Source organism: Triturus cristatus, chromosome 11 (genome assembly GCF_964204655.1).
Source record: "Triturus cristatus chromosome 11, aTriCri1.1, whole genome shotgun sequence".
NCBI lineage: Eukaryota > Metazoa > Chordata > Amphibia > Caudata > Salamandridae > Triturus > Triturus cristatus.
The window spans coordinates 234,466,680-234,491,001 of record NC_140594.1 but is presented as its reverse complement, the minus strand read 5'-3'; the positions used below and the strand labels follow the sequence as shown (position 1 = coordinate 234,491,001).

Genomic DNA, 24,322 nt, shown 5'->3' with positions numbered 1-24,322 from the left:
AAGAAACTGCCATTTATGACATTTTGGAATGTCCCTGGGTCTGTCCCAGGCATAGGGAATTCCAGGTTAAGCTGATGGACTGTACCTTGGAGTTGGCATTGCAAGGGGTAGTATCTTTTGGGTCAATGCCAGGTTTGATGGGCCCAAAAGCGCCAGATCCTCTATGGTTTGTTCTATTGGTTTCTGGTCCAAAGCCGATGGCTGTGGTAAGGCCTGTGGTCTTGGCAACTTACTTTTCAAAGAGTGATGACACCCAAATTCGTGCTGCCTCTTGTCCTTATGTTTCTTCTTGGAGGATTTTGATAACGGTGATGACTATGGTGACTTTGATCTTGGCCTCGACTTTTGGTGCCTTTGACGTTCTTCTCATGGTCTGGGCATGAACATTTGGCCTCCCATTCCATCATGGCCTTGGGAAGCATTCTTTCACATGGTTCGGAAGCCTTCATATCATGCTCAGAACCCAAACACCAAATGCTAATTTTGTCAACGTCTGCAATTGACATCTGCCTATTAGCATCACTACATGGTTTAAAACCTTACTGTTTGGGTGGAGATATTTTGCTGAAAACTTGTGGAAATCATTGGCAAGAACTCCTGAGGTAATAAAGAGAGCTCTGGACCATATTGATGATGGGTAAAAAAGTGAAAGGACATCAGCACTCCAATGGGATGTGGCGCTCAGTACTGAAGTAGAGTAAGCACTCCATAGCAGTGCAGCGAGCTATTAAAGAGTTTTTGGATCCATACTGGTGCCTGACATATTCACAAGGTGAGAAATCTTCAGGTAGATGTATCCATCAGAACCGTGGGTTTATTCAGGAGTGCCTAACATTTTATTTACAAAAAGCTTGCTCCCAGGAAAGGAAATGCATCAGACTTACGGAAACCTTATAGTGGGAAGCATGGATTTATTTATGATTTGCTATGCCTCAATAGAGAGAAGAGACTTTGCTACCTGTTGCTGTAGTGACAAGCTTCTTCCTCCCTGCCCAAGGATTGAAGGGAATTGTCTCATGCTATGTTTTGGACTTCTGCTTGTGTATCTTTCTACAGGGCTGGATGTGCCAGCCTCCTGCTGTCTATAGTTGTTAAGGAACCCAGAATCAGCTATGGAAGTCTGCTTGACCCAGTGGACGCTTCTTCTGGTGGCTGAATGATGCACAATATCCTGACAAGGAAGAAGCTGCTACCCACTTTGGTTAATTTCTAAGAACCACTTTAACCTTAACATGTTTTGCATGGAGTTTAAATTAGAACTATGGGATAGCTCATGTAAATGATCCGAGGAAGCAGTCTTGGAGGTTTGAGGGTGTGCTGTGAAGGTAGCAGTGCAAACGTAACCCTTAGCTTTTTTCATGCTCTGAGCCTTTTGCCAGGTACTTCTTCACTACAGTGGACAGCTCCAACAGCAACCAGGAAGTTCTGTTCCACCATCCAGGCTGGTCGCACTGAAGATTTATGATCTTCAGAAATGTTTGTCAGTTCAGCGGTAAAACCTATCAGCAGCCACCAGTGAGTCAGTCGCTGACAGTGGCCCTTCTTCAGTCAACTCCATTAGGGAAGCTTTCAATTTTTTCACAATTTTATGGATTTCTCATAGTGACTGCCTCTTTAAAATGTGTTGCTTTGATTTGTTTTAGTTTATGACTTTTTATCTCCTTATCTGTTTTTTCTTCCTTTTTGACATTTGCATTATAATAACTTTGTATCCATCATGGTATGGACCAGTGGTTTACTTTGTAAGTGTATTGTTGTTTTGGCTCTTTTTGCAAATATACCAGATGCATTCCTCTGAGAACGTTATTGTTCATGTGAAGCTGCCAATGGTGACTGGGGAAGTTGCTTGCTGAGAGTTAATGTTTGACGTCCAAGGTGTTGAGTGTGAAACCGTCCCCTGCATGGTTCTGGAGTGAGTTACGACCCCCAAGATAAAATAAAAAGTCTAGATGGGGGCATAGGAGCTTCTCTTATTTGGCCAGCAAATTGTGGAATGCTTTACCCCTGTATTTAAGCCTTATCATTTCAAGAACTCTTGAAAAACTTGGCTCTTCACCCTCACTGTCAAGCAAGTCATCTGTTTCTCTTAGCTGTTCTTAGAAGTTTGCTTAGCACCAAGATACCTCGGTATTTGTGCGCTCTAGAAACCTCTTACTTACTTACCGATAGCTAAAACTAATTTCAACGTTTCCAAGCTACAAGTGAAAACTGCCAAAACCTAGAAAGTAAGAATTCTAAGAAGCCTATGTTTGCTTTTAAAGGAATGAACCTTGTACATTGTACATTGTCAAAGGCATTTAAAAAAAAAGGCAAAACAAGTCTTGGTGCAAACTGGATATTAGAGTATTTGCAATACTCTAATGCATATTAGAGTATTGCAAAAGACATCTTGAAAGAAATATTTACCCCTGTTAAAAGACTCAAGAAGTAATCATTTGAATAATTTGGAGAGCGTGAAAGTGTGCCCTTCAAGGTAATTAGAATAATATTAATCCTTATTTTTAGGAATAGACATTGATGATTATGTTGTGAGAAATAGTCACAGATGCTTATGTATAGATTGTAAGTAACTTATCTTTTGCAGACCCTGGGATCTGGTGGCCACTGTAGTGTCCCTAGACGTTAAAGCACCAATGACGCCTTGGTTCTAAAAAGTGAGATCGCAAACACATCTTGTGTTCTTCCTGCAAGGAAACACAAGCAGCTGAAGAACTAAGGGGCATATTTACAACGAGGCGATAAAAAATTATCGCCGCTTTAGCGGCCGTTTCCGGCCGAAAAGCGGCGATAATATTATCGCTATATTAGCAAGGTCACGCTAACGCTTGAAACCTTGCTTTAGCATGGGGATTTCTAACGCCCAGTTTTGCATCTCTAATGAGATGCAAAGTGGGCGTTCCTGACCTGACATGATAGGAGAAATGTCACTAAGCGACATTTCTCCTATCATCAAGCCCCACGCTATGAAGCATAGCGTCAGGATAAGTAGCGATAACACCTGTTATCGCTACTTTCCTAACACCTGCTTTAGGACTGACTTAGGCATGATATCCTATGGAAGGAGGATATCATGGCGAAGTTTGTGAGTTCCTATCAACAAGCTAACGTGAGATTATCGCTGGGTTTCCAGCGATAATCTCACGTTAGCGTGAGGATTTTTATCGCTATTGAGATAAGCGTTGCTAATAGCACGATATCTCAGCGATAAAAATCCAGGCTAGCCGACGATAATTATCCTAGCGCTAAGTGCGCTTTGCGATAATTATCGCCGGTTGTTGTTGATATGCCCCCAAAATCTCACACTGGTGATTGCCTCAACTGAAGCAAAAGCGCCTCGAAAAGTTGGCTCTTTGACGAGGTAGCATACCACATTCAGTGATTTTCATGGATGTCACCTTGGGCATCCCTGCAACCAAAGTAGGCTCTTCTTTTGGTATGGGTGGCAGCTTTTGTGTTTGGGCCCAATGAAGAACCACCAACAAGAACCTTCATGCTCCCTAGAAGAAGTGGCACAGAGTAGGCCCCACATCGCCTGTTTCTCTCATCCCACCACCCTCACCAGACCATGTGCCGCCACATCATATGCAAGTCTGGCAACAGCAACGGTGTTGGCACGGCTGAGGTTGAGTCAAGGTCCATGTTCTTTATGGGCTGTGCAGGACCCCACATTACCAAGAGCAGTGTAGCCCCTGTCCACAGCCAACACAAGCGGGCCATCCTGCCAGGACTAAGAGACTAAGGTACAATGAAAGGAAACAGTATTCCTGGAAACACTTTGGCTTTGGTGACAATTATGTGCTAGCACTAACCTTGCCATATTTCCTCTGGGAGGGGTAACCCAAAGGAGGGTACCAGAAGTGTGATACCCACCATTTTCCCAGGAGGCCAGTGGGCCCTGCCTAGCTTGCACTGGTGATATTGAACACTACCCCAACATGAGGAATAGCATTCTGATATTTTAATACACATTACTGTATCATGTAACTGAAGTAGGGGAGCGGAGTTGGCCTAATGGCTAGGGCGGTCGACCTCAAATCTGGGGAACTGGGTTTGAGTCTCGGCAAGGACGCACAACATCCTGTGATTCTGGGCAAATCACCTAATCTCCCCACGCCTAAAAAAAATTAATGTGACCTCATGTAACGCAACTGGTGCTCATGTAAAGCGCTCTGATACCCGATACCTACGGGTCAAGTTTGCGCAATATAAAACTCCGTAAAAATAAAAACTTTTAGTGCGTTGTCTTTTTCAGTAAAAGTACTTACTGGACATTAATTTATGAATTGATAATAAAACTTTCATTGAGTTCTGAATTTCGATGCCCCCCACAACCACCACCCCTAAGTAAGCCTTGGACTACGCAAATTCACTACCTTGAGGGTTAAGCGTAGAGGGTTGTACTTGGCTCTCAGTTCTTAGGCTCCAAAGTAAGAAAAAAGCCCCAGGACATTAGTTTAAAAAGGGTCTTTTTTATCTGTGCCCAGCAGCCTCTGACTGCTCCTGAACTCCTAAAAGTGAATTTATTCAAATGATTGTCCTAAATGATAAACCATCAGCTGCCAGGCAAACACCATTCACGTTATTTCTCTGGTGTGTACATTTTTACAGTAGCAGTGAATTCAAACTTTTTGAATGCTCCCGAATTTACTTCATATTATCTTCAAGAGAGGGGATTGCAAAGACCCCTGTGATACACAGAAGGGGAGTACATTTGAAATAGGGCGTTCAGTTTTTATAAATACGCAGGACTACAGCCTCAGAAGACTGCCTAGTTTGCATGTTGCGTTATGTCCTGGTATACATACTTTTAGCATCATAGGACCACAGAGAGTGCTACAGCAGACAGGAACGAGGTGCAACAATGCCACGTGACAAAAGAGATTGGAGATTTACACTTTGCAAAACTATCACTCAAATGACAGTTCATTTGTTAGCTATTGTGGTAACTTTAAAGTTAACGTACACTAACCAATTCTTTTTTAACAACATTTAAGGTATTTTAATAACAATTCCTGGGTACTGGTAGCAGGTGATAAAACCTCATGGGTTATTGTTTAAAAAGCTGACAATTGCAAGCTAATGGTTTTAAGTCAGGTAAGAAACATGCAATCCTAGCCATCAATTCCGTGATAAACACCATTCTGATTCACAAAAGGTCTAAATATGTGCTACTAGGCAATATGCAGTAATAATCTGTGTTTCAGGTATTTCGGGGGGACCTTCTGATTCTTTCTAAATACACCTCTAAGTCTGTATGTAAAGAACCCTTTGTATAACGCAGGAGGCTACAAGATGACATTTATTGGACTGAATGTGCATAAGTGAAGTCAGTACCTTAATGCCTTTGGTGTCCTCTTCATCGAATGAACCAATGTCGAAGGCATCGGCTGCATTGACTTCTCCTCGTGGCGGAATCAATGGTGGAGGATACTGATGAAACAAAAGCCACCACATTGGTTAAATGGATCATTAGAGAAGTGTTAAGCTTCATTTACTAGAATGGGACTTTACTTTCTTGCCAGATATACCCGAGCACTCCAGCCGCACATATTTCACTCACTACTTTATGTAATAATAGGTCTCTAGTCATAAATGCCATCCTATAAGTATGGAGAAAGTTGGAAAGCTCAGTTCACGCAATGTTAGTTTATAAAGGCACTAATAATCCATATGTATTTTTAAAGCCTCATTACATGTTCTGGAAATGTGCAAGATTTTATGAAGTCTTCTAAATTATGGCTTTTAAATATTTCTCTACCCGAGCATTTTGTATGTGGCCTATGTTTTGTCAAAGGGATCAGGCCTCATGGACATAGAGGCAGGTTGCAAACATTGGTTGCAAATTGTGCACCACCTTTTGAGTGCTGCCTGTAATTTTGCAATGAAACTCTGCGAAAATAGCCTTCCGCAGGGGTTTACAGTGAACTACCTGTCTCATGAATATTACTGAAGCAGTTTGTTACTTGCAAACACCGGTAATTGGTTATAAACAGAGGGGTGGGGAACTGCAAGGAACGTCAGAGTTCCATTACTTAATTTCAATTCCAAACTTTTCTTTAAAGTGCTAAAGCAGCAATAATGGGCTTGATAATATGCCCTAGAGCATTCCCATAGAAGCCCATGTTTTGGTGTCAACATGGGCTTCTATTGCGATAATTTTAATCCTGTGCTTGATAATATGCCCCTAAGATTTTGCACTGTGTTTGTGTAACAAAGGTCACTCAAATGGCAAAAAATCTTTTTTTCCTAATTTACTTTCCAGCGCTAAACTTGTTTAGTGCTGGAAATAAAGTAAAAGTAATGCAAAACAGCGCCAGATCTACCTGGGTGCCCTCCTAAACGGCTTCGCATTACTTTGAGCCATGGGGGCGTTCCAAGGGTGGTGAATGGGCGTTTCCATGCAACCACCCAAGCTTTCGCGCGCTAAACCCAATTTACTAAATACAGTAGATTGGGTTTAGCGTGAGAAAATTGCACCCTTTCAAACTAGGCACAAGGAAGGAAAAATGCTTTCATTTTTCCTTCGTTTTCCGACTTTGCATGCGTGGTGCACAGTGCAGAGTGGGAAAATCTTTCCCTCGTGTCTATGTATAGTATTATGCACAGAAAAGTTACCCTTACTGTGCAAAACCTATGCTAAACTCACAAAAACACCGTAGCACTATGGCTCTAAGGTGGTACGTGGCGCACAGCAGCTGTATCAGCGCCGGCGCAAGGGAAAGGGGAGGAAAGAGCCATACCTTTGAAAATATGGGGCTCTCCTGCTCCTTCCCTGTTTCGCAACGCAGCGCAGCCCCGCGGGAGGCTGTGCTGCGTTGAGTGGAGATTTGGTAAATCTCCCCCTAAATCTTTAGTTTTATACACTTTGCATTAAAAAAAGATGTGTTTTTGCATAGTGCTTTATAGAAGCCGCAGGCTAAGTGGTCTCTGTGCATTATGCATAACCGTTGCTAATTTTAACCAGCCTTGCCAAGAATGGCGCGCCTGATAGGAGGGTCACATAACATGCCAGCATCCAGCGCTTGCTTAATGAGACATCGTGTCACCTTCTTGAATGTAACAGAAGCACTGGAAACGAGAAGGGTCAATTCAAATAAACCGTGCTTCAAGAAAGATTGATAGTTAATAGTTAAGTCTTGCTGAAGCCAAGATCTCTACATACAAGCGTGTGGTAGCTGAGTAGCTGTGTAATGATGGAACGTTATGTACGTCATGAGCCTTGACATAGAACGGTTCCGTTGAGGGTGGTGAAGAGTGTGGCAGTTGCTCAGAGGAAGTTGTGAGATGGATGAATGGGGTCTTGCTTTAACAATAAAGAAACTAACAACGTCCTCGTCACCCTGGTGGATTTATTCTGGACCCCACCAGAGCGCTTCTCGTTACATGGCACGCCACTCATTATTTTGAAACATTGCGCTCTTTTACTTTACAGATAGATACCAACGAATCAAAATTAACACTAAAACGTAAGTAACTTATTTGAAAGATATTAAACATAGAAACAAACCATCAATACTGATTTTTTAACAGAAAATCAAAGAAGGCATGTTGCGGCAAAATATTTCAGCTTGCACTTAAACAAAAAGACCACTAGAGGGAACTCTCTCCCCTAATATCATTTGAACTCATTTTGAGGCCAACAAAGCCATTGCACAGCCGCATTTCATTTAGGTAAACAATGCGGATGCTTATACTGCAGCAAACCAGACGCATGGGACTACCTAGCATTCTGTTAATACCTCATGGTTTACTACACCGCAAAGAATCAGAATGGGGTAGGGCAGAGGATGGGCATGCAGAGTCAGCTCCGTATATTTGCCATACAAGTGCCTTCAAATACACTGATGGCTGCGATCAGGAGCCCTATTTACGAATGGGTGCATGACCCTAGTTTGTGTGATGCAGAGCGACTCAGGCCGTTCACTCCATTAATACAAACCGAGCCCATTGTCATGTGCAAGCACCCACAGACACTGTGAAACGAGCTTGTAATTTGACACATGGAGGGGCTGGAAAGAAATAGAAGCAATGGCAGAAGTTAAAATGTGACTACTAGGGAAAGACAGGCAATCAAAAATTCACAACAGAATGACCAAAAAGTCGTGAAACTGGCTGAAAAAGATGTCAATAAAATAATGAGTAGTGTTAGAAATGGGGGTCTCTAGTTGGCAATCGCTGGCCACTGTCCAAGTAGGGACCCTTCTTCCTAAGTCAGAGTAAGAGGGCTACACCCTTTGATAACCCCTGCTCAATCAACCCTGTGGTAACGTAGCACGAGCAGCTAGGCTTATCTCAGAGGCAGTGTGTGAAGCATTTATGACCATACACAGTAACACAGTGAAGAACACTACAAAGGGACACCACACAAGTAGTTATAAAAAATAAGTAACTCTATATATAGACTTAATACTAGACCAATAACGGTAAAAAGCCACAGTACTGTAAAATAGGATTACTCTTGAAATGCTGCAAAAATAGTTCAAAGTGTGCAAAGAGGAGTTCAGTTCAAAGCAGTGGTCTCTGTGACCCTTTTACTTCCAAAGTACCTGGATTTCATAGCAAAACCAACAAAATGTCACAAAGAAGCTGTAGCGATGATATTCTAAACGTGAGGCCGGCGATGCGATGAATCCTTGCCGCAAGGGAGGAGATGATGCGCTGATCTGCTGGTGCGTGTGGGGACAAGGCGACAAACTTCTGCTCGCTAGGCCGTTGATGCGATGACTCCTTGCCGCGAGGGAGGAGACGAGGTGATGATCCTGTTGCGTGTGCGATCGGGTTGTGATGCGAAGAAATGGCGCTCCGTGAGGGAGCGACGATCCTGATGCGATGCGATGAAAATGGCGGACGCCCGGCGTCCGCGCTGCGATGTCGTGATGCGATGATCTCGATGCGATGATCTGTGGGGTTAGCGAGCACTTGGCAGCCCGCAAACATGCGATGCGATGATCTTTAGAATTAGCGAGCATTTGGCAGCCCGCAAACGTGCGATGCGATGATCTTTGGTTGCGAGCACTCAGCGGCAGCAGCGCAGTAATTTTCCGGTGCGCTTTCAGCTGCGGCGGCTCGCAAATGGGCGTTAGCGACGATTTCAGCACTCTCTTCTCGGTAGTAGAACTAGAGGCCTTATAACTCACAGGAGCCTCACCTCAGATAGAAATCCTCGCTGGGAGGAATCAGGAGGCTGGTGGTGGAGTCTGATGTGCCTGAGACTCCAGCAGGAGGCTAGCTCTCTTCTAGCCCTTGGGTGATTGCTTTAGCAAGTTGAAATAAAAGTTCTCTTCAAAGTCCTTTTCCTCTTCTTCCAAGTCCAGTAGTAACTACTGCAGGCCAATCCAAGAAACAGCACACAAGCACAAGGACAGTCACCTCCTGCAGATTCCTTCAGTTACACGGACGGTTCTTCTTGTTGTCCAGGAGCAGTACAAATTGTAGGGTTTTCAGCACAGATATTTATAGCCCAAAAGTCTTTGCTCTACAGAGTCACAAGTCACTGAACCCAGCCAGAACAAGTTCTGCTCAGTCCTGGAGCACTTTGTTTACCAGGCTGCTTCTTTCCTTTCAGAGTGCAGGGCAGAGACATCAGACACACCACAGGAGGTGGAGTCAGCATTGTGGAGGGAATGCACAGCCCTATTCAGGTCCCAGGTGCAACTCCTCCCACCCATCTAGATGCAGATCTCTCTATTCACCACTGGGACACCTCACTGTGTCTCCTGGAATTCCCCAACCCTGTCACTCCAGAACCAGACAGCCAATACACATAACAGCAGAGCACACTGGAAGGCTTCGGCAAGAAAATACCTACTTTCTAAAAGTGGTATTTTCAAACACAGAATATAAAAATAAACTTCACTAAAAGATGTATTTTAATATTCTGAGCTCAGGCATAATACATTCGTTTTTCTACCATGTTCTTTGGGTCAGTTAGGACTATAGAATATAATTCACTAACAGGACATGCTACACACACCAGGGCGTGTCCTACCTTACACACACAATGCACCCTACCATAGGGGTGACTTACATGATGCCAAGGGAAGGTTCAGGGGCTGGGAAGTGGGTGCACTTCACAGCCAAGATGGCCGTTCTGGACTGCACACAGACTCTGCAGTGGCAGGTCTGTGACACACTTTACAAGCTGCTTCTGTGGGTAGCGCAAACCCGCGCTGCAGGCCCACCAGCAGCATTTGGTTTACCAGCCCTGGGCACACACAGGCCACGCTACTAGGGACTAAGAGGTAAACCAAATAAGCCAATCAGAGATATACCAATTCACTGTCATATTTACTGTTAGAAATGGGATTTCTGGTTGGCTAGGGCTTGCGCCAAAGCCAGACAGAAACCACCACTCTAGTCAGGGCTGGGGAGTTACACGCCAAAGATAACCCCTGCTCACCCCCTTGGTAGCTTGGCACGAGCAGTCAGGCTTATCTCTGAGGCGATGTGTAAAGCGTTTGCGCGCGCACCCAGCAACAACACCCAAGGCCCACCACAAAGGAAACTCCACACAAGGTATTATATAAAAATAACCTTTGTATTATACCAAACACATTAGATAAAAACACACACTTTACAATGTGCCAACAGGCACGGGCAGAATTTACAAGGGATTATATATACAGGGGACAGGGCCACATGGACCACTGTCAGGAATTAGCACTTTGTAGTAATTAGCACTTAGAACATAGGATATAAAATTACTGTAGCACAAAATAACACATGTAGCACACTACCAGTACTACTGGTAACAGGTAAGTACCACCTACGCAACCCTAACCACCTTGGGAAAATACTGCGCAGGGAATCAGGACCACACTAGCACCACCTGTACTAGGAGAAAAACAACCACCTAAGTATCACACTACCTGTAGGGGTCTAAGCACATAAACACATGATGCATAAAATACATTCAGAGGTGTAAACACAAGGCGCATTAGCGCAAAACTCACATTCGCCACCACCTGTGGCAGTCCCTAGGCCAACGGGCCTTGTCGGGGCTAGGACGCCCTACGTCCCAGCAAAGTCAGGGGCAAGACTGCGCAGGAGGCGCAGTCCAAAACTCAGAATCAGGGCGCGACTGCGCACGCCGTCAGGGCAAAGCGCCACGGGCCCCAACCTAAACGTTGCAGCTGCCCACTAAGTGCTGGGCAGCTGGGAAAATACTTGGGCACCACGGTGCCTTTGGAGCCTTCTCTGGGCTCTGAAATTGATATGCCCCCTTGGAGCCTCGTGGGCTCGAGAACAAGGATGTCTCCCCAAACGCTGGAGCCTCGTGGGCTCTGAATCGAGAATATGGCCCAAGATAACGTTGGAGCGGCCCGCTGCCTTCCGGGGCCGCTCTGAGGACGAACAAAATGCCCCTGTTACCGTGGGAGTCCTGCTCGGGGACTCAGCTCAACACTGCGGCGCGTGTGATCCTCGTGGGCTCCACGCACCAAAGAAATGCCCCCGGGCTCCAAGAAATGCCCCCTAAAGGTTGGAGCCGTCTAGGCTCTAGAATCCTAATGGCCCCGTTAAACGTTGGAGTCCCGCTCGGGGGACTCAGCCAGATAGCCGGCACTAGCGTGGGAGCGACGCGACCCCCCCCCTCACTCACCGGGGCTTCGCCGGGGGCAACCTCCTGCTGGCTCTCTGCTTCGGTCACACTGCCGTGCGGGGGCTCTCCTCTTCACACGGGAGCCCCTGGCGCGGCAATCTCACTTTCTCCGGCCACCCGGCAACGCGCGGGGCTCTCCCTCTCCTCACGGGAGCCCCGCTCCAGCCGGCGCTGACTTCCAGGACCAACTCAGGTCCCACCCCCGTCTCCACAGAGGTTGCCTGACTTCCTGTTGGCCGCTCCGACGCGGCAGTCTATTGGGAGCTCGGGCTGCGGCGGTGATGCGGTGACAATGAGGGGTAGGCTCCCTCGTCCTTAATCATACGAGCGGGGTGGGCACCCGCTCGAGGTCGCAATAATGCGGGGTTAAAATCTGCAGCAGCAAGCGGGTTAGGCACCCGCTATCGGGCACATTAATGAGGGGTTGGCTCCCGCTGGATCAAATAATTAAATAAGCGGGGTAAACGCCGGGTGGGCACCGGCTGGCAGCAATAAAGCGCTTCTGAGCGCTAAAGGCAAATCAAAGCGCTTCCAGGCGCTTAGGGACACAGATAAAGCGCTCCCAGCGCTTTAGGGCAAAATAATCCACCAAGTCCAGCAAAGTTCTTAGGAAGGTGGGCAGGGGGCAAGGCTGGGCCAGGGGCCAGCTCACTGGGCCCTCCAGGCAGGAAGGCAGTCCAAAGTGGCGGTTCCTCCTGGCCTCCAGCAGCAGCAGCCCCCCTCAGGATCCTGGAAGAGAACACCTTCTGTGGGGACACAGCCCCATTTTTATACAGTAAAACCCTTTGTTCTGGGTTCAGGGTGAGGGGGAAAACCAGTCGCAGCTGGTTGGGGAGCACCCTTGATGTGCTCAGCCCCTCACTCTATTCACTGGCAGGGCTAGGGTCGTCAGTCGCACCACAGGGGGCGGAGCCAGCATTGTGTGGGGAAAACCCTGCCCTATTCAGGACCCAGGTGTACTCCTCCCACCCATCTAGCTGCTGATCTCCCCATTCACGACTGGGTGACTCATCCTGACTCTGGGGAATCCCTAGCCCGTCACATGACATGACCAGCCAATCACGCGACAAGGCACACATTTCACACTGCACACCGAAGTGCCCACTTCTAGAAGTGGCACTTCCACACTAGGTACATGCACGCCGCACACATCATCGCACAGCATTCAATCACACGAGTCCGCACATACCAAACTCGGGCCTGCACACCCCACGCATCAGGAACTACTAGGGACACATACATTCCCCATGCATTCCTGTGGGAGGGCAGGCCTATCTCACCACATGCACTCAGCATGCGCACGCACTTTATCCTGGGACACAGGGAAAGTGCGCAGAAACCAAAAATCACCACACCAAGTCACCAATAAAAAGCAAAAAAGTTCAGGGGTGAACCTGCCAGAAGGGCCAAGTCCAACACAACCCCCTTCCAGCCAAAACGCAGGGCAGCCCAATCACCACCGTGATGGACTTCCCTGCTTGGGGCGATAGAACACGGACGCGGGCCCGCAACTGCAGGGACACCCTCCGGTTCTACGCCACGGTGAACCCATGGAATTCTTTCTAACACCACTGTCTGGACCAACTGGGCTACCCCACTGGTACTTCCAAGCTGTCCGCGGCCAAGACTAGGCCCTAGGCCACCCAGGTGCCACCGGTCCTTGCCTAACCACAGAGTGGGGGGTAGTAACCCCTGGCACATAGCGGCCATTCTCCACTCTTCCTCTCTGCAAGACAGGACTAGACTGCCACTGGTTCTCCAGCCTAGGGTCTACACCCTCAGGCGGACCAGGAGTCTCAGGGAAGGCTCTCCTCCCCCCACCTCTTCTCCTAGGGTTCCTCCTCCTCCGGCGAGGGGTACACCTAGAACGCTATTCCAACCCAGGGTTTAACCCCTCAGGTTGTACCGGGGCCAGAGGTGGGCTCTCCCACCCTCTGCACCCCCTTCCAGAACACTGCTCCCTACCAACTGGGGCGGTACCTCTGGAAGAAGAACCGGTCGGGACGCTGATTACAGACATCCCACCCTTCAGGTCAGGCTGATCCTGAACCTGGCCTTCCAACCTCCGGCCTAGAACCTTTGGTGGAATAATCGCCTGGCACTTCAGGACTTTGGGGGATTTACACTCCATCCCCCTGAGGCTATCAAATGACACATATGTCGAGCAACTGTCTGTCTGGCGCTGATCTCCCATCCCCTGTCCACCTGACAGTGTGCGGAGATCCCCCAGAACAGAAGTGGTGTCACCCTGGTCACTACACGGGATCCTAGCCCAACTGGGAAGTCCCTGACCCACCAGCTCTTCCACTGGGGAACTCATCCCCCAATCACTCACGCTGGACTCCTGTACCCTCCCTACCGGAGCGGTACTGCCAGACTCCAGAACCACAGGAGCCCTGTTTACAGGCGCTCCAGGTCCTCTACTCACTAAGAGATCTTCCTCAAGTGGACTAACAGGACAGCCTAGGTCCCCAACTTGGTGTTCCCTCATGAAACCATCCAAGTCCTGAGGCAGGGTTTCGGGCGTCTGGGGACCCTCGGTCACCCCCTCACTCCTGCTCCACTGAGCCAGGCAGTGAGCCCCTACACCCTCCTCGCTATCCTGGGACCTAGCTGGGCTACACTGAGCCTCCTCCACCACACTGGGCTGGAGGATCTCTGACCCACTATTGTTGGAATCACTCACTAATGACTCTAGAGGACCTCTAGCTCCTTCCCAATGGTCTGCCTTTTCTGCAAGCTCAAACGGCTCAGACAATCCACACCACAACAGGTGTTGGCGCAACCCCGGCACACAACAACTGAGCAGGTGTTCTTTGAGAACCAGATCATACAGGCCGTTATAAGTACGTTCCGAGTTCTGCTCCACACAATCGGACAGTGCCTCATTACATCCCTCCAAAAACTCCTCCCAAGACTGGTGAGACAGTTTCCTACTGCCCCTGAATTTCAACCTATACTCCTCCTCTTGGGAAACAGGTACCATACTCGGGGAACTGGGAATGGGACTCTCTGTACTGCACTCTATATCGCTGCCACCACTGGACTCCACCCTCACTGGGGAATCCAGAAAACTACCACTGTGCTCAGGGGACAGGGAAAGGGATGAGGCGCTAGCTCCTACGCTGGACCCAGCAAGGGACTCCCTACCTACGGGGTCCTCACTCTCTACTGGCATCCAGGTACTGTCATCTCCTTCTGAATCTTCAGGGCTCCCCACAGACCCACCACCCTCCAGGTGTGAGGCCCGGGCCCTTTCTTCCTCCCTGCGCTCACGTTCCCATTCACCTGTTTGCCATCCAATCATGTGGTTCCTCAGTTCGTACACAGTGTCTGACTCTCTCACCCCTATGTTTCTCTCCTTACAGAACCTTTCCAACTCCTGCATACCGTAATAAACTAGATCACTGGGATCAAAAGCAGGCTCCATTCTGGCAGACGTTCTAGAGAAAAGATCACACAGGGAACCTAGGGGTCTGCGTTTAACACAGGAGTACACAATTCACAAAGGATTCAGCAAGCTCTCTATCTGTCGTGGTTTTCGTGATCTTCTCCTCGGGATGGCACTGATGCTAGGTATGGGTCCCCCTCCCATCCGTCCCCAGCCCGGAGAATGTGAAATACCCTCGGACTAGGGAGACGGGTGAGCGAGGGAAAACGGGATAGGAACAGCTGAGAGAGGGAGACCTGGAAGAAAGAAGCAGAGGGTGAGAAGAGGAGCGAGGACCCCTGCACCCCTCCCAAGCACCCCCTTGGAGTGTTAAGGCCCTAGTACCTGGCTCTCCTGTCTCTCTGAGACCGAGGGTCGTTGAGCTGACCAGGGAGGCTTCGTGGTTCACCACGACGAGTCTTAACCAAGGTTTTGAGGTGGCGCTACCACTTCAACGCTCGGAACTCCGTGAGCGGAGGAGCGCCAATCAGGGTATGGTCTGTTCCCTCCCTTCACGAAGCGTGGGCCTGGCGGATTCCGCTCGTGTCCTTCCCGACAGTCTGGGGGGACACGACCAGACACCAGTGGAGAGAGAACGGGAGATCCCGTCGGAGATGTCCGCGCTTCCACTCTATGCCCCCTGATCCACCGGGAGCAGAGGAGCGCACTCCGCGGGACGAAAACGCCCGGAACTCCGAGGGCTGACTTGGAGAGTCGTTCGCCTGGGAGTCCGAGGGTGGAGCTGGGTTTGAGGTGTGCCCGGAAATCCGTGGGCCGTGACGGGGTGAAGTATGCACGGAAATCCGTGGGCCGAGGGGGAACTCCGGGGTTCCGACGAGGGGATAGCAGCGAGGGTTCTGGCGAGCCAGGGGACTGGTCTGTTGGCGTTGGCTAGGTCCCCGGTGAGAACGGAGATACTCACCGAGCGTTGCGGGCTTCGGCAACGTCACTGGCACCAGATGGAGGAAGCTTCGAGGGCCACTGGAAGGTCCGACGATCCGCAAATGCTGGCGGGCTGGAAACCGCGAAGCTGTCGCTCTGGGGGCCGTTGCAATGATTATGGGAATCATAGGCAACGCCCCCGTGGTGGTTGTGGGCTTTTATGGGCGGAGGGGAGGTGACGTGATCGCGCGGCCGCCGCGCCTCTGGGGCTTGTAGTCCTTCGCGCTGACGCCGGCGATCACGGATCATGACACTATCCCAGAGAACTCACACTCACTTGCCGAGTGCCACACACCATTCATCCACACACAACCCTCCCCTCGGACTGGTAAGGCAGTTTCTACCACCCCTGATTCCTCAACCTGACCACCACGTGACACAGGTACCAACTCTGGGCGCAGGGCGGGGGACAAATGTACAGGACACTATTACGCTGCCACCACTGGATCCCACCCACTGGTGAATCCAGAAAACACAATGCACTAAGGGGGATGATCTACCCTCCCGAGCTAGGGACACCTAACTCACAGTGCACAAGAAACACATTTCCAAAGAAATGACATTTAAAAACAAACTTAGAACAATAATCCCTATACCATGTGATTTATCTAAATGCAGAGTTTTGTAGTGCGGCCAGTTGCCGCTGCGGTACAGCGCAAACGCAAGTCCAAATCCCACCGCTGCCACCAATGTTAGAAATGGGATTTCTGGTTGGCTAGGGCTTGCGCCAAAGCCAGACAGAAACCACCACTCTAGTCAGGGCTGGGGAGTTACACGTCAAAGATAACCCCTGCTCACCCCCTTGGTAGCTTGGCACGAGCAGTCAGGCTTATCTCTGAGGCGATGTCATCTTTGGTGAGGAGCGATCCATCACGCGCTCTAGTCTTCCTCTAGGAGGCTCGACCTCCATAAATGGCAGTCACACAGTCGCGCAGCGTCATCGCGCAGCGGGATCGCCGGTCTTCCGCCGGAGTTACGCCAGAGTTCAGCCCGTCTGCGCCCGTCCGCGCTGAGGACGGGCTGCAGGTCGGGCTGGACCAGGTTTATGTACCTCCTCACTCAGGTAAGACAGTTTTGCGCTATTCCTCATCTGCGCTGTGGGCCCTTAGATCTCCCATATGCTCCGCCTTGCACTGCTGGACTCCATTGGACCTATTGAATTTTTATCGTTGTACTGTCTGTTTTGCCCCCTTTCATCCCCAGGCCACTTGTTTTACCAAATCATGCTCTTCCTTCTCTGGGCCCAAGGTTTTTCATAACACTGGGTTTTTAATAAACGCGCGCTCGCTAATTAAGCATAATCTTGCTTTCCACGATTTCGTGGACGAAAGGCAGCCTGACTGGGTCTTCATTACGGAGACCTGGGCTACTGACTCTTCTGGACATGACCTTTTGTTAGCCATTCCTGATGGCTACTCTCTACATCGGCATGACAGACCTAAACGCAGAGGAGGAGGTATTGCCATTCTTTTTAAATCTTCCTTGTCATGCACGATTAAGCCACTGTCTTCGCCCCAAGACTGTTTTGAAGCTCTATATTTTTGTATCATTTGTGCCCCCTCAGTCTCTTTCACGGGCATACTGATCTATAGGCCGCCTGGGTATAGAGCTAACTTTGCCCTGGATTTATTGAAAATCCTCGAACCATATTTTGGAAAGCCCTCCTTTACTATTCTAGGTGACCTCAATTTCCATCTTGATGAGGTTCACTCTAAGGATACCATATCACTGGTCGAATCTCTTGCATCCTGTGATTTTACCCAGCTTGTTACTAATGCCACCCATATAGCTGGCCATATCCTTGACGGGGTGTTCTCCAATGATGCAAGACTTTCCAGTGGCTTACCCCTACCCTTGGTCTGGACTGATCACCTTGCTGTCCCTCTGCAGCTTGCCTTCTCTATTTCTTATGGGATTAGGAAAGGGACTACCCCTTTTGTTTCTAGAAGAAACTTTAGAAATCTCTCGAATGAGGTTCTGGCCCCCTTTGTTTCCACACCAGAGGCTCTTTCACTAAAGGATGCGGCTGAGGCAGCACATGATCTGCAGGATTCCATCGCCAATGCAGTGGAAAAACTTGCTCCTGCATCCCTGCGATATGTAGCCCGGCGCAAACCATCAGCACCATGGTTCTCGGACCATCTCAGAGGACTACGACAGGGCTGTAGAAGCAGCGAGAGAAGATGGAGGAAATCTTGGGATCCCATGGACAGGGAGGCCCATAAGTCTGCTCTTCGTGAGTACAAGAAGAAAGTGATTATGGAGAAGCAGAAATACTTCTCCAGCCTTACCAGCTCACTCACTTCATCTAGGGAGCTCTTTAAAATTGCTGACTCGTTGTGCTCCCTCCAACTTCCAGACCCCGTAGTCAGTTCTCAGCGTCTCTGTGACGATATTGCAGACTTCTTCCATACTAAGATCTTAGATATTCATACCTCTTTGGAAGTACAACGTCTTGCCCTGCCGGAAAATCTTCTATCAGTCCCTTTCAGTCCTCCTTTAGTACCCCCTAGCCCTCTTTCTGCATTTCCTGTAATGTCTTTGGAGGGTCTCAACGGCCTCTTGGATAAGATCAAATCCTCCTCTCCTCTTGATCCACTGCCGCTCAAAAAATTAAAAGAGTGTAGGAACAGTCTTCTCCCTTCCTTACTTGAGGTGATGAATAAGGCAATTGTTCAAGGCATCTTTCCATCAATATGGAAGAAGGCCATTGTGAAGCCGCTCCTAAAGAAGCCTTCACTCGATCCAGGCCTCCTGAAAAATTTCAGGCCGATCTCTCTGCTCCCTGCACCCGCAAAAATTTTGGAAGCCCACCTGAATCGCCACTTATCCTCTTTTCTTGAAGTCTCTGAGTGTCTTGACATTACCCAGCATGGTTTTCGAAAACACCACAGCACAGAGTCCGCTCTCACCTTTGTAGTCGATAGCATCCGACGCAAGGTGGACGCTGGACAAACAACTGTTCTTGTGCTACTGGACCTCACAGCCGCTTTTGACACTCTGTCCCCTGCCATTTTAACATCTCGGCTTAGAGAGGCAGGTGTCACTGGTTCGGCATTGAGTCTCCTCAATTCCTTTCTCCTTGATAGGGAACAAAGAGTAATGCTCGGCAACCACCTCTCCCCTGCAAAGTCTTTGCACTGTGGAGTGCCACAGGGGTCGGCATTAAGTCCCACCCTGTTTAATATCTACGTGGCCCCCCTTGCTAGACTAGTAAGATCGCAGGGGATGGAGGTGGTATCATATGCCGACGACACCCAGATCATGGTTTCGCTGACTCAATCCTCTGTCATAACATCTGCCTTTGGCTTCCGGTCTTGCATGCAACATGTTGCAGACTGGATGGTTGCAAACTCCCTGAAGCTAAATGGCGATAAGACTGAGGTTTTGATTTTCGGGAAGAACCAAGAGGTTTGGTCAAGTGAGTGGTGGCCTTCCACTCTGGGTATCTGCCCGACTCCATCTCAATCTGCCAGAAATCTGGGTGTAATGTTCGACACCTCACTCTCAATGTCCCTACAGGTGAATCGGACTGTTTCGACCTGCTGGGGCGTGATCAGGACACTCAATAGAATTCGCAGCTATTTGTCACTTCAAGCTCGCAAGCAGATTGCAGTCGCCCTTGTTGGCTCCAGGTTGGATTATTGCAACTCTCTTTACATGGAAGCCAACAAGGGCCTTATACATCGACTGCAAATCGTGCAGAATGCTGCTGCACGTTTTGTCCTGGATCTCTCCAGGTCTTCTTCTGCTACTGCTGCGAGGAGAGACCTTCATTGGCTGCCTATTCAGCACAGAATTAACTTTAAAATTCTGTGTCTGACATACAGAGCAATGGAGGATGAATCTAAAGGCGCCATCAGCTCCTTGCTTACTCGTTACTGCCCTTCAAGAAGTCTGCGTTCTTCAGGGCTGCTTCAACTTGTTGTCCCTCGTTTTAAGCTCGCCAGATGGGGAGCCAGGGCTTTCTCAGTTGTTGCTCCACAACTTTGGAATAGCCTGCCGATAGAGCTGAAGACTCTGCCTTCTTTAGCTCTGTTTAAAAAGGCCCTAAAAACCTGGTGCTTCTCTAGAGCTTACACAGGTTGAGCTGCAGGAGCTTTGCTATGAGCTGGATTTGGAATTAGGCGCCTTGACGCCCATTGGGCTATGTTTGCGCATGACAAGATCCCTTTTATTATTATTATTATTATGTGTAAAGCGTTTGCGCGCGCACCCAGCAACAACACCCAAGGCCCACCACAAAGGAAACTCCACACAAGGTATTATATAAAAATAACCTTTGTATTATACCAAACACATTAGATAAAAACACACACTTTACAATGTGCCAACAGGCACGGGCAGAATTTACAAGGGATTATATATACAGGGGACAGGGCCACATGGACCACTGTCAGGAATTAGCACTTTGTAGTAATTAGCACTTAGAACATAGGATATAAAATTACTGTAGCACAAAATAACACATGTAGCACACTACCAGTAACTACTGGTAACAGGTAAGTACCACCTACGCAACCCTAACCACCTTGGGAAAATACTGCGCAGGGAATCAGGACCTCACTAGCACCACCTGTACTAGGAGAAAAAAAAACACCTAAGTATCACACTACCTGTAGGGGTCTAAGCACATAAACACATGATGCATAAAATACATTCAGAGGTGTAAACACAAGGCGCATTAGCGCAAAACTCACATTCGCCACCACCTGTGGCAGTCCCTAGGCCAACGGGCCTTGTCGGGGCTAGGACGCCCTGTGTCCCAGCAAAGTCAGGGGCAAGACTGCGCAGGAGGCGCAGTCCAAAACTCAGAATCAGGGCGCGACTGCGCACGCCATCAGGGCAAAGCGCCACGGGCCCCAACCTAAATGTTGCAGCTGCCCACTAAGTGCTGGGCAGCTGGGAAAGTACTTGGGCACCACGGTGCTTTTGGAGCCTTCTCTGGGCTCTGAAATTGATATGCCCCCTTGGAGCCTCGTGGGCTCGAGAACAAGGATGTCTCCCCAAACGCTGGAGCCTCGTGGGCTCTGAATCGAGAATATGGCCCAAGATAACGTTGGAGTGGCCCGCTGCCTTCCGGGGCCGCTCTGAGGACGAACAAAATGCCCCTGTTACCGTGGGAGTCCTGCTCGGGGACTCAGCTCAACACTGCGGCGCGTGTGAGCCTCGTGGGCTCCACGCACCAAAGAAATGCCCCCGGGTTCCAAGAAATGCCCCCTAAAGGTTGGAGCCGTCTAGGCTCTAGAATCCTAATGGCCCCGTTAAACGTTGGAGTCCCGCTCGGGGGACTCAGCCAGATAGCCGGCACTAGCGTGGGAGCGACGCGACCCCCCCCCCTCACTCACCGGGGTTTCGCCGGGGGCAACCTCCTGCTAGCTCTCTGCTTCGGTCAGACTGCCGTGCGGGGGCTCTCCTCTTCACACGGGAGCCCCTGGCGCGGCAATCTCACTTTCTCCGGCCACACGGCAACGCGCGGGGCTCTCCCTCTCCTCACGGGAGCCCCGCTCCAGCCGGCGCTGACTTCCGGGACCAACTCAGGTCCCACCCCCATCTCCACAGAGGTTGCCTGACTTCCTGTTGGCCGCTCCGACGCGGCAGTCTATTGGGAGCTCGGGCTGCGGCGGTGATGCGGTGACAATGAGGGGTAGGCTCCCTCGTCCTTAATCATACGAGCGGGGTGGGCACCCGCTCGAGGTCGCAATAATGCAGGGTTAAAATCTGTAGCAGCAAGCGGGGTAGGCACCCGCTATCGGGCACATTAATGCAGGGTGGGCTCCCGCTGGATCAAATAATTAAATAAGCGGGGTAAACGCTGGGTGGGCACCGGCTGGCAGCAATAAAGCGCTTCTGAGCGCTAAAGGCAAATCAAAGCGCTTCCAGGCGCTTAGGGACACAGATAAAGCGCTCCCAGCGCTTTAGGGCAATATAATCCACCAAGTCCAGCAAAGTTCTTAGGAAGGTGGGCAGGGGGCAAGGCTGGGCCAGGGGCCAGCTCACTGGGCCCTCCAGGCAGGAAGGCAGTCCAAAGTGGCGGTTCCTCCTGGCCTCCAGCAGCAGCAGCCCCCCTCAGGATCCTGGAAGAGAACACCTTCTGTGGGGACACAGCCCCATTTTTATACAGTAAAACCCTTTGTTCTGGGTTCAGGGTGAGGGGGAAAACCAGTCGCAGCTGGTTGGGGAGCACCCTTGATGTGCTCAGCCCCTCACTCTATTCACTGGCAGGGCTAGGGTCGTCAGTCGCACCACAGGGGGCGGAGCCAGCATTGTGTGGGGAAAACCCTGCCCTATTCAGGACCCAGGTGTACTCCTCCCACCCATCTAGCTGATGATCTCCCCATTCACCACTGGGTGACTCATCCTGACTCTGGGGAATCCCTAGCCCGTCACATGACATGACCAGCCAATCACGCGACAAGGCACACATTTCACACTGCACACCGAAGTGCCCACTTCTAGAAGTGGCACTTCCACACTAGGTACATGCACGCCGCACACATCATCGCGCAGCATTCAATCACACGAGTCCGCACATACCAAACTCGGGCCTGCACACCCCACGCATCAGGAACTACTAGGGACACATACATTCCCCATGCATTCCTGTGGGAGGGCAGGCCTATCTCACCACATGCACTCAGCATGCGCACTCACTTTATCCTGGGACACAGGGAAAGTGCGCAGAAACCAAAAATCACCACACCAATTCACCAATAAAAAGCAAAAAAGTTCAGGGGTGAACCTGCCAGAAGGGCCAAGTCCAACATTTACCAAGGGAGAGCATATGCACTTTAGCACTGATCAGCAGTGGTAAAGTGCCCAGAATCATAAAGCCAACAAAAACAGGTTAGAAAAAATACAGGAGGAAGGCAAAAAGTTTAGGGATGACCCTGCAAAAAGGGCCATTTCCAACACAAATGAACACCCCACTCACCCAAACTCAACAACCATGCAACTCACAACTCTGGCAATGTACACGTCACAAAATCACAACCAACATGCAAAACAACATGCCCACACACCAGACACGACAGAACAACTCACAATGGTAACCTGGGCAAGCCGTGAACATGAGCTATCAGAGGCATGGCACCCTAGCCACACAATAACTGAATGTAGGGAGAGGTGGCAACCAGGCATGTGTGAAGGATGCAGGAGAACCATGATTGGGAAAGTACATAATGCCAAGAGTGGCAGAGATGTGCTGGACAGAAGGCAGTATGCAGAACACACCCATATCCATGGCGACATACACCTCTGGTGTATGGAGTGTAGTGGACAGTGGACGCAACCATGTCACCCCAGCCAGTGGGGGAGTTTGGGGAAATGTTGCCTGTAAGCGTCAGCGTAGTGGGATGGCCCAGCGTATGCCAGGCCAGTGTAGGGGTGTGAATAAAAAGCACGTAGCCCTGGGCGTGGTCCTCTTCCGGAAAGCCCAGCGTCTCTGCCAGGGCGGAGCCTCTCACCATGCCACAAGGCTGACGCCATCCTTGTGAGCGGAGTTGCCTGCGATCCTGTGTGCCTGCTGTACCCCGGCCTGCTGGACCCCAAATCCGTCAGGCCGGCCCCTGCGCAGCCAGGCCACACTGATCACCTTCCGACACCGGCGTGTGTCAAGGAGGGCCCAACACATGCCTGCGCAAGCTTCAAGCCTGAGGCCCGTGACCTTGGCAGCCTCCTCATACCATCACGGCCTCAATGACACAGGCGGGCTTTAGTCCTTTCTCGTTGACGTACTCTACTGCCGCCTCCGGCCTACACCACGGTCAAGTAGGTCACACATTTGGAACTGAGTCTTGATTATACGTTGGCAGAGTACATATGTTCATTGCAGATTTTATATCAGTGTACTCCCTTCGATGTGGTGCCACCAACTCTGTGCATGGCATTCTTACGGCACATGTCTGTTGTCCCCTGCTGACTACTGCCTTCGGCCTATACTACGGACAAGTAGGTCACACATTTGGAACTGAGTCTTGATCATACATTGTCCGTGTACGCACAATAATGAAGAGTCTACTTCACTGTACTCCCTTCGGTCAGGTGGCAGCAACCATGTGCATAGCATCCCAACGACACGTGGCTGTGGGCCCTTGCTGACCGCTGCCCCCTGCCTACACTGCGCTCGAATAGGTCACACACACTTTCGAATTAAGCCTTGATTTATTTATGGCTGACTTGATGTCATTGTACCGGCCTCATCGCAGACTGCATCCCCTTTCAGCCCCGGTGCCACTATGTCTATTCCCCAGACCCACGGACACTTTCTGATTGGACTTTGGTGGCGACTGAGTCCATGGACTTGGGGTTGTCGTCGCCATCATGGCGGCGATACTGACTTTGTGGTGAGA

At 49.8% G+C, this 24,322-nt stretch overlaps 1 protein-coding gene across 1 annotated transcript in view; it reads right to left on the bottom strand.

The window, feature by feature from the left end:
- Nucleotides 1-24,322, bottom strand: part of GRK3 (G protein-coupled receptor kinase 3) — a 1,147,860-nt gene that overhangs the window by 65,848 nt on the left and 1,057,690 nt on the right. The window contains exon 17 of the mRNA XM_085636358.1: nt 5,335-5,430. Coding sequence (XP_085492484.1) covers nt 5,335-5,430 — 96 coding nt within the window. The remainder of the gene's footprint in view (nt 1-5,334; nt 5,431-24,322) is intronic.